The 15573-nt window shown below is 33.6% G+C and overlaps 1 protein-coding gene across 1 annotated transcript in view; it reads left to right on the forward strand.

Moving 5' to 3' along the window:
• The window catches only part of LOC107595167 (A disintegrin and metalloproteinase with thrombospondin motifs 14-like), a 65495-nt gene that overhangs the window by 37412 nt on the left and 12510 nt on the right, over positions 1 to 15573 (forward strand). Inside the window, 7 exon segments of the mRNA XM_016285508.1 lie at positions 3235 to 3382; positions 9214 to 9319; positions 12139 to 12282; positions 13218 to 13350; positions 13543 to 13656; positions 15220 to 15368; positions 15447 to 15573. The exon segment at positions 15447 to 15573 is cut by the window's right edge and continues 3 nt beyond it. Coding sequence (XP_016140994.1) covers positions 3235 to 3382; positions 9214 to 9319; positions 12139 to 12282; positions 13218 to 13350; positions 13543 to 13656; positions 15220 to 15368; positions 15447 to 15573 — 921 coding nt within the window.

The following is a 15573-nucleotide window of genomic DNA, read 5'->3' on the forward strand; positions in this document are numbered from 1 at the left end:
GCGCGTTTTTGTGACAAATGAGGACATAAATGTGTATAATGACAAAGGTATGACAGGTATTACAAGGAGAAGGTGACTTTTCAGGACATTACCCCATGTCCCCACTTTTCAAAACGCTTATAAATCACACAGAATGGAGTGTATTGAAAATCTGAAATAGCAGAAAGTCTCCTGTGAGGGGTAGGTTTAGGGGTAGGGTTGGTGTAGGACAATAGAATATACGGTCTGTGCAGTAGAAAAACCATTACGCCTATGGGATGTCCCCACTTTTCACAAAAACAAATCTTACTCAAGCAGATGGCATTTTGATCTCATGTATAAACATGGGCACACATTTCAGCCTTCAGCGCTTCTGGGGTTGGCTGGAAGCTGCAAAAATAATAGTGACAAAAAATACGTATTGAGTTTGACAACTAGAAAAACACAATTGCGTTGCACGAAAAGTAGAGAAATGCGTGTTGGCTTCATTAATTGATTAGTTTTCTAGCTGCTTTGCTTGTGAAGCTGTTTGGTCATTGAGCAGATGCAGATGCTGTCGGGCATTTTAGATGCGTAATGCATATCTGAGGTTAAAAGTTCTGTTTAATCCTGGAAATTAACTAAGCTTTTGATGCGTTATGATACAAACAAAAAAAGAAATAAAGATTACGCATCTTACTCAAGCAGATGGCGTTTTGATCTCATGTATAAACATGGGCACACATTTCAGCCTTCAGCGCTTCTGGGGTTGGCTGGAAGCTGCAAAAATAATAGTGACAAAAAATACGTATTGAGTTTGATAAAACAAATACAATTGCGTTGCACGAAAAGTAGAGAAATGAGTGTCGGCTTCATTAATTGATTAGTTTTCTAGCTGCTTTGCTTGTGAAGCTGTTTGGTCATTGAGCAGATGCAGATGCTGTCGGGCATTTTAGATGCGTAATGCATATCTGAGGTTAAAAGTTCTGTTTAATCCTGGAAATTAACTAAGCCTTTGATGCGTTATGATACAAACAAAAAAAGAAATAAAGATTACGCACAATTATGCTGGTTTTGTTCATGAACTACTGTAATTAAAGTATATCAAATTTGAAAATTAAGATTTTTTTAATGATATTTTCAATAAAAATTTTCTCTCATATTTTTGTGCTGATATAATAATGAAAGAAATCTGTATTAAATAGAAAAATGCAAACTTGAAGCATTTTCACAAGTTGGCTTCTGGTCTTCAGTATATAAAGGCAATATATGTAAGAAATATTTGAATGGTATCCTAAAGATTATCTTACAATTATTGAATTACAGTTATTTCAATTTTTTAAATGTTTTTTTTTGCAGTGTGACAGCCAATGGTCAAATGTTATAATTTACCACTGGCCGCCACTTTATTGTAAATTGACATAATTGTCTCAGATTTTTTTAATTGTTTCAGAGATTGTTAAATTTTTCAATTGTTTCAGAGGCTTCTGCTAAAAACACAACACTAATTTAGTCCAGTCCAATAAGAGTATAGAGCTCTAAAATGAATGTGGAGTTGGTTAATAAATATTTTAGCTCTTTTTTAGATCTCAGACTTTTAAAGTTAAATCTGAGCACAGATTGAGACACTATTGAGAAACTCTAGAGGAGACACGTGAGCCTTTTGCTCAAGAGAAACGTCTGAGAAGCTGGAGACTTCAGAAATAATCTCTGAGCGAAGAAAGAGCAACCTCTGAGCAATAACATTTTGAATTAGTTCACATTCGATTTCCAGCTTTTTATATTCGGAAGAGTTGATTGTGACATTCTGTAAACTGGAAAGTCTAAAACTTAAATTAAAGGTAAATAGAAACATAAAAAAAAAAAAAAATCAAGAATATAATAATAGAAATATTACATGGAAAATAGAATATACTTAAAATTAAATATGTTGCTTTGAAGGCTAACTGAAATAAGTATACATAAAATAAGAAACAAATACTTAAATTAAAATAAAGTTAATTAAATGAATTAAAAAAGCTAAATAGAAATACTTAAAAATGATTAAAAATAAATTGAAATAAAATAATATAAATAATAAAATATGAGACGGAAAACCTAATAAACTTAAAATTACATGTTGCCTGACAACTAAATAAAATAAAATAAGTATAAATAAAATACTGAAATTACTGAAACTAAAACTAAAAATAAAATAAAGCTAAATAGAAATATTGTTTTTTAAATCTGAAATAAAATAATATAAAAAATATAATAACAGTAAAATAATAGAAATATTGGATATAAAAATATAAATAAAATACTAACAATATAAAAATTTCTAAAACTGATATTAAAGTAAAGTTAATAGTATATAAAATATAATAAAAATGACAAAAGCGCATAATAAAATTACAATTAAAATTTTTACATTTTAAATGTATAAATGCTATAGCAATGATACTAAAATAACACTGCTTCACAAATAAAATAATAATTGATGCTCCAATCAGGATTTCATGGCCATGTGGACAGCAGTGGTGTAATAATGTGCAGGCGGACGGTCTGCTGCAGCATCAGTCAGCATATCAGCTCTTATTTGTCTCATACATCTGTGTGATCACACAGACTTCAGAGGAGAGTGTTTCTGAGGCAGATCAGATTTATTTATTAGTTTATTTAGCAGGGACAATGCAGTATAACCTTGCTACAATTTCAAGCAGCCGATGCTCCACATATAGGCTTCTAGACAAAGGCTAATCTGCAGCCCCGGTCCCTGGTTAGGCTTTTTTAACAACAGTAAAACAATAATCACACAAAAGACTAAGCAAAAGTAAAAAAAAAAAGCAAAAAAAAAAAGAAGCTGAGACTGTGTATGACCATCAGTGTTTTATTTTATTTTATTTTATTTTATTTTATTTTATTTTACTGCTCTGCCATTTTTGGCCAACTTTATTTCATTTTATTTATCTGCCATTTTTGGCCAACTTTATTTCATTTTATTTATCTGCCATTTTTGGCCAACTTTATTTCATTTTATTTATCTGCCATTTTTGGCCAACTTTATTTCATTTTATTTATCTGCCATTTTTGGCCAACTTTATTCTAATTAATTAATTAATGTATTTATTTTTAAGCCATTTTGGCCTACAACATTTTATTTTATTTTATTTTATTTTGCCTCTCTGCCATGTTTGGGCCACACAATTTTCTTTTATTTTTGATTGTATATTATTTTATTTTACTTCATTCTGGACTAATGTTTTTTTTCTGGTTTGTCGTTTTGTGTGTTTCCAGTCCATCAGCCTGATTGAGCGCGGGAATCCGTCCCGGAGTCTGGAGCAGGTGTGTCGCTGGGCAAACACCCAGCAGAGGCTTGACCCCGAGCACGCCGAGCATCACGACCACGCCATCTTCCTCACCAGGCAAGATTTTGGTCCCGCAGGTATGCAAGGTACTGTGTTTCTTTGGCCAACTTTATTTTAATTAATTAATTAATGTATTTATTTTTAAGCCATTTTGGCCTACAACATTTTATTTTATTTTATTTTGCCTCTCTGCCATGTTTGGGCCACACAATTTTCTTTTATTTTTGATTGTATATTATTTTATTTTACTTCATTCTGGACTAATGTTTTTTTTCTGGTTTGTCGTTTTGTGTGTTTCCAGTCCATCAGCCTGATTGAGCGCGGGAATCCGTCCCGGAGTCTGGAGCAGGTGTGTCGCTGGGCAAACACCCAGCAGAGGCTTGACCCCGAGCACGCCGAGCATCACGACCACGCCATCTTCCTCACCAGGCAAGATTTTGGTCCCGCAGGTATGCAAGGTACTGTGTTTCTCTCGATCGAGGCTGTGCAGAGTAAGTGCTTCTTTCTGCTTCTGTTCTCGAACGGTTGGCATCAGACACCAGCTAATCTGATTCCAGACAGTGTAAACTGGGCATCGGTGCCAACCTGTAGCAACCAAAAATACTCAGAGAGAGTTTTTGGCATGTAGAGGAAAAGAAGACATCTTTATTAGTAGCTGTGCACTCAACAATACTAATATTCCTAGGTTTTGGTAGTTTGATGAAATTGACCAATTTGAACTATTACTGTGTTTCACAAAGTTGAAGTAATTCTTGCATGCATGCTATTAAAAGAGACGGTTCTCCCAAAAAGTCATCATTTGCTCATCCTCTACCTGTATGAGTTTCTTTCTTCTGTTGAACACAAAATAAGATATTTTAAGCAATCTTAGTAGCCAAACAATTGACGGTACCCATTGACTTCCATAGTATTTTTTTCCATACTGTGGAAGTCAATGGCTACCGTCAGCTGAGGGTGAGTATATGATGACAGAATTTTAATTTTTTTGGGTAATATCCCTTTAAATTCTTCTTTAGTAAACTTCTTTAGTAGTAGTAGTGGTTGTAGTTGAATAACTGGGCATCGTAGTCAAACAGACGGCTAATTTAATTAGGTATAAATAAAAACGAGTCTGTGAGGGACAGTTCAAAGGGTTGTGCTGTTGTGTGATTTGGTGTTAATCAATTGATGAAACACTGAAAATGCATTCAAAAATAAATATTAATAATAAGCAGAAAATATACTGACTGTACATCTGTCTGTCACAGCCTCGTTTTCATTCACGTCACATTAAATATGACTAAGATCCATAACTGATCAAATATGTTTGAATTACATTAAACTGCTATTTCACAAAGATGTGTTAACTTCATGTAAACGTGATGACATTCAGATTATAAACAAATGGAAAGAAGTGGATTTCCTGGAAATTTCTGTTTAATTTCAAAAACAGATGGAGTGTTTGATCGGTGTGTTATTTTAGTAGCATTGATATATTATTATAGTTTTTGTTCATATTTTGAATTCGATTTTATTTTTATGTTTTGTTTTGATTGTAAGTTCATTGTAAGTTTTAGTGATCATTTTCAAGTAACTGTTATTTAAGTTTATGTATTTATTTATGCAGAAAAGCCAAGGCAAATAAACTTCATCACAGGTTTCTGTAGTGTAGAATAAAATGAAATGTCAAATACTAAAGTATGGCTTGCTTAAAATACAGCAGCACAAAAAAAACTTCACTTTCTTTGTTCTTCTAGATATGTAAATGTATTTTTGTTAATATTTTGAATTCGATTTTTTTATATTTATTATATTCTGTTTTTATTTAATTTTACTTTGTTTAATTTTTTTGTCTTTTTTATTCGTTTTTGATTTTTAAATATGGTTTTTAAATAATTTTTGAATTTAATATTTTTAGCTTATTTATTTTAGTTTTTAATTATTTTAGTACTTTAAGTGAAACTAAATGAAAATGAGAAATGTTGCCTTGGCAACCAGTTGAAATTAAAGTTTCCCTCAACATTTGTTTTGTTTCGAGTAACAATATTGTTTTGGAATAATAATAATAATAATAATAATAATAATATATGTCAACACAGGTTTCTGTAGTGTAAATTAAAACAAAATGTAAAATACTAAAGTACAGCTTGACTAAAATACAGCAGCACCAAAATATATAATAACCTCCATCATTCTTTTAGATGCTGCAAGATCTTTTCTTTTCACTAACTTCACTGTTCTTCATAATTGTTTTGGTGATTTTAATAGATGTATTAATGATCTATTTAACCACAAACCAACACAAAACTGACTGTCTTCAACACGACATCTACTCTTTTAGGTTTTCAAACTAAACAAGCGTCCTGTATGCCTCTAAATTGTGTTTGTGCATGGGTCAAAAGGGTTTAAGCATAAAAACAATAAGTGTAATACCGCTTTAAATTGTTGTTGTTTTTCCCCAAAAAATGTAAAAGTTTTCTGTTTAATGTAATTGCAATTTTGTTTTTCTTTTTCTGAGCAAAAAATAAATATCATACATTTTCCCCTGATTTACAGAAGAGAGCCACTAAAATGTCATTCAGTGTAACAATCTTGTCAGGCATATTTACAACAAAAATCAATTTATGACATATTCAAAGACTAATTACTTTCACCCCAAATTCTAATTAGTTGTAATTATACTTTTTTTAACATTTGCCACTATCCTAGATTTTGCCCATTCGTCAGTAAGAATTTTTACTCATTTAAAACACAATAAAATTTAATATGCTCCCTTATTCTTTTATATATTTTAATATGTACAAGTCAGAATAAGTATGTTGTTGAATTTTTACATAAATATAAATGTTACACTGAATGACAATGTAACATTATTTCAACCAAATTTTGACATTTTATTCTCCAAAGACGTATTTGAAACCTTAAAAGTAAACACTTTATTTACATTTAATGTGCTTTCTATGGACATAAAATCACTTTTGTAAATTTCTTAACGTCTTTCTTTACAATACTGTCCTGTGTCTGTCTCTCACTCAGTCTTTTTGAAGTTTAGGGACTCGTTTCGAATGCATGTGTGTTTAGGTTTCGTGATCCTTGTGTGATTTTTAAAGACAGTCAGTAATACCTGTTTTGTGCTGTTGCTACGCCACGGTCTCTGTTGTGCTCATAACATCGCAGAACGGCAACCTTTTACCCCGAGGGCAAACATCACACTCCCGTCCCAAGCTTTAAGCCTCATTCAGAGCCCAGATATAGACGCATGCATTGCTCACAGTAACACTCATGACTGAAGGAGTTTGGGAAAGGGTTGGTGCAGTCAGATGGAGTCGAGCAATAACTGATTCAGCGGTGCCTGTGTTATTAACAGCGGTAGTGATTAGGAATGACGTGGTTTGGAAAATAGCTGTTTTCAGTAAAGCGTCAGTGAAACGAGGCGCTTCACCTTCAGATGTTGCTCATCCAGCTCAGGGCATCAAACTACATGTTACATGTTTTGGTTTTGGTTTTTTTACATTTATTTTATATGAGCTTTGTTATGAAAAATGTAAATGGTTAAAAAAATTATTTAAAATAGTTTAATCCATGATTTGTGTGTTTTTCATTGTTTTAGATATATAAAACGTAGTTTCTTGTTTGGGTTTAAATGTGTTGTAGTGTACAGTATATAATATGTAAATTAATATTATTATGTAATTTAACATTTTAAATAATTATAATATAGTTTGATAAATTTGATATATTTTGTTATAAAATAAAATAATTAATTATGTATTAAATGTAATAAACAGTGTGTGTGTTTATAATATATATATAAAAAAAAAAAAAATATATATATATATATACATATGAAATAAATATATTATATATATTAAAATATATCAAATTAGAATTTTTCATTATTTTCTCGTAATGAACACTATATAAATATATATTGTATTACTGTATATTTATTTATATTTATTATTATATATTGTAAATATATATATATATATATATATATAAAATGCATATTATATATATTTATAATAAAATATATCTAGTTTTAAAAATATTAAATATTTCATTCAGCTTTTATTCCCTAGAAATGACAATAGCTTGATGAATTCAGGAAACGCTTGCAAAAGTATTTACGTTTCTTCCTGACATGCTGTACAAGGTTCAGGGTTTAGGTTTGTATATTTATATTTCTTTATGACAACATGTTTATGTTACATGTTAAAGGGCAAACGTAGAGAAACCAGTATTATCCTGTGGGAAATATCTTCATGCAGCGGCACTTTAATATCAGTCTCAATATCCTAGATTAATGTCATGTAATACCCTGTGATTACAGCACTGCTGCCAGACGCTGTCACTTGACAACGCAACGCTTTTCCAGAGCAATGCAAAGCTGCATTCACCTGGAGGACATTTATCTGAAGACAGATAAACGGCTCGGCTAGCAGCTTGATTTCTTATGCAACCCTTTCGCTGGCTAAATACATGTTTGATTTTTGTGTTGTTGTTATTCTGGTTATGTAAAAAATCCAATAAAACACATGGCTGCGGGAATATCTCTAGTATTACACAAATGATGCTGGATCGGCCCAGTTATTATTGATGCTTTAACAGGCATTAAAACACTGAACGCTTCATACTGTAAGCTTCTCATAATCTGCATCCTCTGCTCTTCACCTGCATGCCAAAGACTGTCGGTGAGATTTCAATAGCATGAATGTTTCGTTAAAAAGAGCCCAGACTGGCTTTAGCTCCCGGAGCAGCTCAGCTAAACTAAAGCTCTAGCACTGCACATCTCTTGATCGAGTGTCTGTGTCGTGCTTTCTGTGGTGTTTGTGTGTCGTATGAACACTGTGTCCTGTTATACGTGGCTAGTAGTTGTGTGGGATTGATCGGGTTGCAGCCACTTGTGCGCTTCTACGTGGAGGCAATAGTGGAGAACGTGTACAAATCTGAACTGCACTGTAAGTTGCACACATAAAAAAATAGGGAAAATAAGTGGTGTGAAACCAATTTTCACTCAAAAATGGCTAAATATCACAAATACGTGACTAGACTGAAATGCTATTTTCTTGCAAAACATACTCTAATAATCTACATTTAAAATGATCTTCATTTGCTTTTTTTATTTTAAATTGCACCGAAGTTATATATAGTTTTTATTTCAATTAAACTACGTTTATATTTATATTTTATGATGAAATATACATTACCATTCAAGTTTGGGGTCGGTAAGAAATTAATACTTGTATTCATCAAGCACACATTAAATTGATCAAATGTGACAATTTAGACATTTAGAATGTTATAAAAGATTCCATTTCAAATAAATGCTGTTCTATTGAACTTTCTGTTCATCAAAGAATCCTGAAAAAAATGTATCACGGTTTCCACAAAAATATTGGGCAGCACAACTATTTTCAACATTGCTGATAATCAGAAATGTTTCTCGAGCAGCAAATCAGCATATTATACTGATTTCTGAAGATCATGTGACACTGAAGACTGGAGTAATGATGCTGGAAATACAGCTGCGCATCACAGAAATAAATATATGTTCACATTGTAAACAGCTCATTTAAATTCTAATAATATTTCGCAATTTTACTGTATTTTTGAGCAAATAAATGCAGCCTTGGTGAGCAGAAGAGACTTTTGAATGGTAGTGCATGTGTAAAACAGTATGTTCACTTGGTTTTGGAAGGGAGCAGCATAGAAAGGAAATCAGAGAATGGCTTCTTTTTTGAAAAGTCATATTTAAAGCTCAGAATTGCTGTTGCTAATGGAACAGTGAAGTGATTGTGTCTAAAAGTTGAGTTGGGTGTCCACGTTGTGTGTGATTTGACAGTGAAGGAATCTTAGACTTTATAAATGAAACTCACCTGGCTCTGATCCAGTTCATCATCGTTTCCCTTTGATCTCTGTCGCCTAGGTTACGCCCCGGTAACAGGCATGTGCCACCCGCTGCGGAGCTGCACGCTCAACCACGAAGACGGCTTTTCCTCTGCCTTTGTGGTGGCGCACGAAACCGGACATGTGTAAGTTTACATCTGCTTTCTAGTCCTGACTGTGAGCATGCCATCAGTGTTTAAGATCGTGTAGGTAAAGCACGTTAGCATGCATTTCCAGTAATTGCTCCTGCCTTTTTTATAATAATTATGTTTATGAACACAGTGTTGTAATTAGCAGGAACGCTTTGAGACTTGGTGAGGAGTGTCATTCAACATGCAAGTTTGTATTTGGCGTAATTCAGCAAAAATGTTAATTTGCTGAAAATTTGCTCACCCTCAGACCATCCAAGATGAGTTTGTTTCTTCATCAGATTTGGAGAAATCAGCAATGGATGCTCTGCAGTGAATGGGTGCCGTCAGAATGAGAGTCCAAACAGCTGATAAAAACATCACAATAATCCACAGCACTCCAGTCCATCAGTTAACATCTGGAGAAGACAAAAGCTGAAACTAATCCAGCAATAAGATGTTTTTAACTAAAATACATAATTCATAATAACACTTCCTCCAGTGAAAAAGTGCATCTGCTGTTGTCTCTCACATCAAAATCCAGCCACATGTTAGTTTAGAGCTGTTTAAACGCTGCTTGATCTGTGCAGATTTCTCTCCTGATTCAGACCAGAACACTGACTCACTGGAGGAAGCGTTATTATGGATTTTGGACTCCTATTTTAGTTAAAAACATCTTAATGCTGGATGTGTTTCAGCTTTTGTCTTCTCCAGATGTTCACTGATGGACTGGAGTGCTGTGGATTACTTGTGGATTATTGTGATGTTTTTATCAGCTGTTTGGACTCTCATTCTGACGGCACCCATTCACTATGATGCATCCACTGCTGAGACACTGATGCAAAATCTCCAAATCTGATGAAGAAACAAACTCATTTACATCTCAGGTGGCCTGAGGGTGAACACATTTTCAGCAAATGTTCATTTTGGAGTGAATCCTCTCTTTAAGTTGCAATTGTGAAATGTTGCCTACACAGTTTGTCAGCTGTTTGCGAAGAATGGCGATAAAGCTCTGCCAGGAAAAAGCTACTCATTCAGCTAGTTTATGAGGCATCATTTAGTGTGGTGGCATTAGCATGATAAAATACATAAAGCATCTGTTGTATGCCTAATATGCAAGAAAGGCAGAAAGAAATATGAAATATCTCAGCATGTCCATTGCATTATGATCAAAGTTAGTTGAATGCACATTGTAATTACAACACAGAAGTAGGAACATGCTGGAGGACATGAACATAGTATGAACATGTACTGCTGAGATGAATGCTGCTCAATAGCGCCTCCTGTAGAACAGAGCTCTGCCATGAGAAAAACTGGCTCCTTTTGCCATTTTGCAAGATGGTTTATATTTTCCGGTTCATTCCAGGTCTTCAGTAACTAAAGAACAGACATGAATCATCTTCTGTTCTTCACTGTGGTCTGTTTCCTCATAATGTGATTCATCGGCGATGACTGCAGATTTAATGTTTGTTGTGTCTCTATGAACACTGACAACAGTCACATGAGCTGGAAGAAATGCTCTGCTTATAGTCGATGTTCCTGCGCTGCAGGGAATGTGGAGAAGCTGCTTTAAGACTGTAGTTTATCAAGCTGTGTGTAGTTTAAAGTGCTTTAAGTCACGTAAACACTGTAAGACAACCACTTGACTTCCATAATCTGATGTATTTTGAATAAATCAGGATACTGAATGAACAGAACTTTACGGTAGGTTGATACTTACAGTAGGTTTTTTAAATGATGAGTTAATTGGGTGTAAAGAGTGTTTCTATATGACTCATGGTTCAAAGTAAGATGGATCGATGAGGTCAGCTGAAAAGGAAAGCTGTTTCTTTAACACCATTACATTTTGATGTAAATGAAGATGAAGACGCATCTTATGATGCACACGAATGAATCATTCATAATAAGAATGATTTCTGAAGATCATGTGACACTGAAGACTGGAGTAATGATGCTGAAAATACAGCTGCGCATCACAGGAATAAAACACATTTTACGGTATTTTCACATAGAAAACAGTTATATTAAATTGTAATAATATTTCACAATATTACTGTTTTTACTGTAGTTTTAATCTAATAAATGCAGCCTTTGTGAGCAGAAAAGAAAAATCTTACCCAAAAAAATATTTTTTGGTAGTGAGATTTAACTGACAGCATTTGATTTGATCACAAATTAATGCTAAATGCAACTAATGAAATCATTTAAAAATATAGTAATAAACAACTCGTATAAATATTACACTACAAATGTGAGCCTGCAGCACAAAAGCAGTGTTAAGTCGCTGGGGGATATTTGTAGCAATAGCCAACAATACATTGTATGGGTCACAATTATACATTTCTCTTTTATGCCAAAAATCATTAGGATATTAAGTAAAGATCATTTACAATGAAGATATATTTTAAACTTCCTACCGTAAATATATCAAAACTTAATGTTTGATTAGTAATATGCATTGCTTAGAACTTCATTTGAACAACTTTAAAGATGATTTTCTCAATATTTAGATTTTTTTGCACCCTCAGATTCCAGATTTTCACATAGTTGTATCTCAGCCAAATATTGTCCGATCCTAGCAAACCATACATCAATGGAAAGCTTACTTATTCAGCTTTCAGATGATGTATAAATCTCAATTTCAGAAAATGTACCCTTATGACTGGTTTTGTGCTCCAGGGTCGCAAATAAGCTACACAGAAAAGTTCAGAAAGTGCAGGAACGAATCAGTGTGTCATTATATAGTCGAAATGAACTGATTCACTCTACCAAACATTACAGGACACCCTGTTTGATGAAACTGACCAGTAGTTTGCTGATTGTGTTGAATGTTTCAGGCTGGGAATGGAGCATGACGGCCAGGGGAACCGCTGCTCGGACGAGACCAGTATGGGCAGCATCATGGCTCCGCTGGTCCAGGCCGCGTTTCACCGCTACCATTGGTCCCGCTGCAGCAAACAGGAGCTCAACCGCTACATCCAGTAAGAAGCTGCTCCTTACTTCTGCTCTGATCCTCAGTGTCCATCACTGAAGATGATTTGAGAGATGAAGCATGAGTAGGGAGTGAAAACCAGTAACATAACCTCTCCAAAGAGAAAGAAATTACATAAATGCCATTAAATCTGATGCTGTGGACATTTACACATCCTTATGTTGTTCCTTTTGTGTTCAACTGAAGGAAGTTAAGTTAGATTTCTTAACAGAACAGCAGCCATTGATATTTAAATATTTTAATAGTACATTGGCCATTTAAATTTTAATAGCCAGTGATATTAAAATTTCTTAATAGAGCAATAGCCATTTATATTTTAATAGCCAATGATATTTACATCTCTTAATAAAACATTGGCTATTGATATTTAAATCTCTTAATAAAACATTGTCTATTGATATTTAAATCTCTTAAAGGTGAGAAGGGAGAATTAGCTAACAGGGATAACGAGAGGGGCGGGGTGAACACCAGGATGACAGCAGAGCACATGGCAAGCCGTCAAAACAAAAGGCCATGTGCTCCATGATAACAAAGCCCAAGCAGACCCCACCGAAATCGTGACAAAAAGAACAATAGCCATTGATATTTAAATATCATAAAAAAACATTGTCCATTGATATTTAAATCTCTTGATAGAACAATGACCATTGCTATTTTAGTAGCTATTGATATTTAAATCTCTTAATAGAACATAGTCATTGATATTTAAATGTTTTAATAGAACAATAGCCATTGATATTTAAATCTCTTTGATATTTCATCTCATTGATATTTGTAAATCTCTTAATAGAACAATAGGCATTGTCATAATCGCTTAATATATCAATACCAATATTTAAATAGAAAAGAAAGAATGCATATTTATTTGTTGATCAGTGTTTTTGAGCATTGCACCGATACCGCTTAATTTGTTTTATCTTTCAGCTCATATGACTGTCTTCTGGATGATCCGTTTGAGCTGAAATGGCCTAAACTCACAGAGCTTCCCGGGATAAACTACTCCATGGATGAGCAGTGCCGCTTTGATTTCGGTGTGGGGTATAAGATGTGCACCGCAGTAAGTCCTCAAGCATCTTTCTATCTCTATATTTAGCGCTGATCTGTGAACATAGACTAAAGTTCAAGCAGTTTACGATGAGATGGGCAACATGAGCTTGTTTAATGTGCATCTGCAGAGCTAAATCAGGAGAAACCTATTGCATTTTGATGAAATATGATTCCATGAGTTTGTCGCTCTCTCTTCCTCCAGTTCCGTACATATGACCCATGTAAGCAGCTTTGGTGCAGTCATCCTGACAATCAGTACTTCTGTAAGACCAAGAAGGGCCCGCCGGTGGACGGGACGGAGTGTGCACCGGGAAAGGTGAAACTGCACTGATTCTTGTCAACACCACCAAACAATTGAATGAAATTGGCATATCGCATTTTTCACACAACCTTCATAAAATGTTTGTATATTCAGTTGGCTCAAGAACAAAATGACCTTGCTTTGGAATCAGCATTTGCAAAATGGCAATCTCACATCAGACTCTTTGGCAGCCAGCTATTTGTACTTAGAACAAAACCAATCATTATCTAAATCCATAAATTACTTTATTACTCAGGCATGTTTGCAAGCATCAGACTTTCATCTGTGACTACTGATCATATTTTAATTTGCAAATTACTTACTGTTGCTTAGAACAAAACCAACCAATATTTTATCTCTTACTTGAATAATAACCACCAATATTTAATCTCATAATTGAACAATAACATTGATATTTCAATCTCTTAATTGAACAATAGCCATTGACATTTTAATTACATAATTGAACAATAGCCACTGGTATTTTAATCTCTTAATAAACAATAGCCACTGATATTTCAATCCCTGAATTGAACATTAGCCATTTATATTTAAATATCTCAAGTAAACAATAGCATTTATATTTTAATCTCATAATTGAATAATAACATTGATATTTGAATGTCCTATATGAACAATAGCCATGGATATTTAAACTCATAATTGAACAATAGCCATTCATATTTTAAGATTGATTGAAAAATAGCCATTGATATTTTAATTACATAATTGAACAATGACATTGATATTTGAATCTAATAATTGAACAATAGCCATTAATATTTTAAGATGAATTGAACAATAGCCATTGATGTTTTAATTACTTAACTGAAAATAACCTTTGATATTTTAGTCTCATAATTGAACAATAGCAATTTATATTTTAATTACATAATTGAACAATAGCCTTTGATATTTTAATTACCTAATTGAACAATAGCTGTTGATATTTTAATCTCATAATGTAACAATAGCCATTAATATTTTAAGATGAATTGAACAATAGCCTTTGATATTTTAATCTAATAATTGAACAATAGCCATTCATATTTTAATTACATAACTGAACAATAGCCTTTGATATTTTAATCTCATAATTCAACAGCAGCATTATTATTTTAAGATTAAGTGAACAATAGCCATTGATATTTTACATAATTGAACAATATGCTTTGACATTTTAATTTCATAATTAAACAATAGTCATTGACATTTTAATTACACAATTGAACAATAGCTGTTGATATTTTAATCTCATAATTGAACAATAGCATTAATATTTTAAGATAAATTGAACAATAGCCATTGATATTTTAATTATATAACTGAAAAATAGCCTTTGATATTTTAATCTCATATTTGAACTATAGCATTATTATTTTAAGATTAATTGAACAATAGCCAATGCCATTTTAATTACACAATTGAACAATAGCTGTTGATATTTTAATGACATAATTGAACAATAGCCATTGATATTTCAATCTACAACTAATATGGTGATATGTTAAGGACACAGTGTTTATGTATAGTAATGGTTGTGGGTTAGTGATACTGGTAAATGTGTGTGTGTTGCAGTGGTGTTTTAAAGGCCACTGCATCTGGAGGTCGTCCCATGAGCCCTACGGTCACGACGGAGGCTGGAGTTCCTGGGGAAAGTTCGGCTCGTGTTCTCGTACCTGCGGAGGAGGCGTTCGGTCCCGCAGCCGCCAGTGCAACAACCCTGTGTGCGTTACAAACCTGTTTACACCAGCTCATGAATGAGTGAAATGGCTCTGTTAGTCATTTCCTCTCTGTCTCTGCAGGCCTGCATATGGAGGTCGTGATTGTCCGGGGTCGACGTTCGATTATCAGGTCTGTAATACAGAGGACTGTCCCGGCCCATACGAGGACTTCAGAGCGCAGCAGTGCGTCCAGCGCAGCAACAAATAC

This window comes from Sinocyclocheilus grahami, unplaced genomic scaffold (assembly GCF_001515645.1).
Source record: "Sinocyclocheilus grahami isolate Dianchi unplaced genomic scaffold, SAMN03320097.WGS_v1.1 scaffold198.1, whole genome shotgun sequence".
Classification (NCBI taxonomy): Eukaryota; Metazoa; Chordata; class Actinopteri; order Cypriniformes; family Cyprinidae; genus Sinocyclocheilus; species Sinocyclocheilus grahami.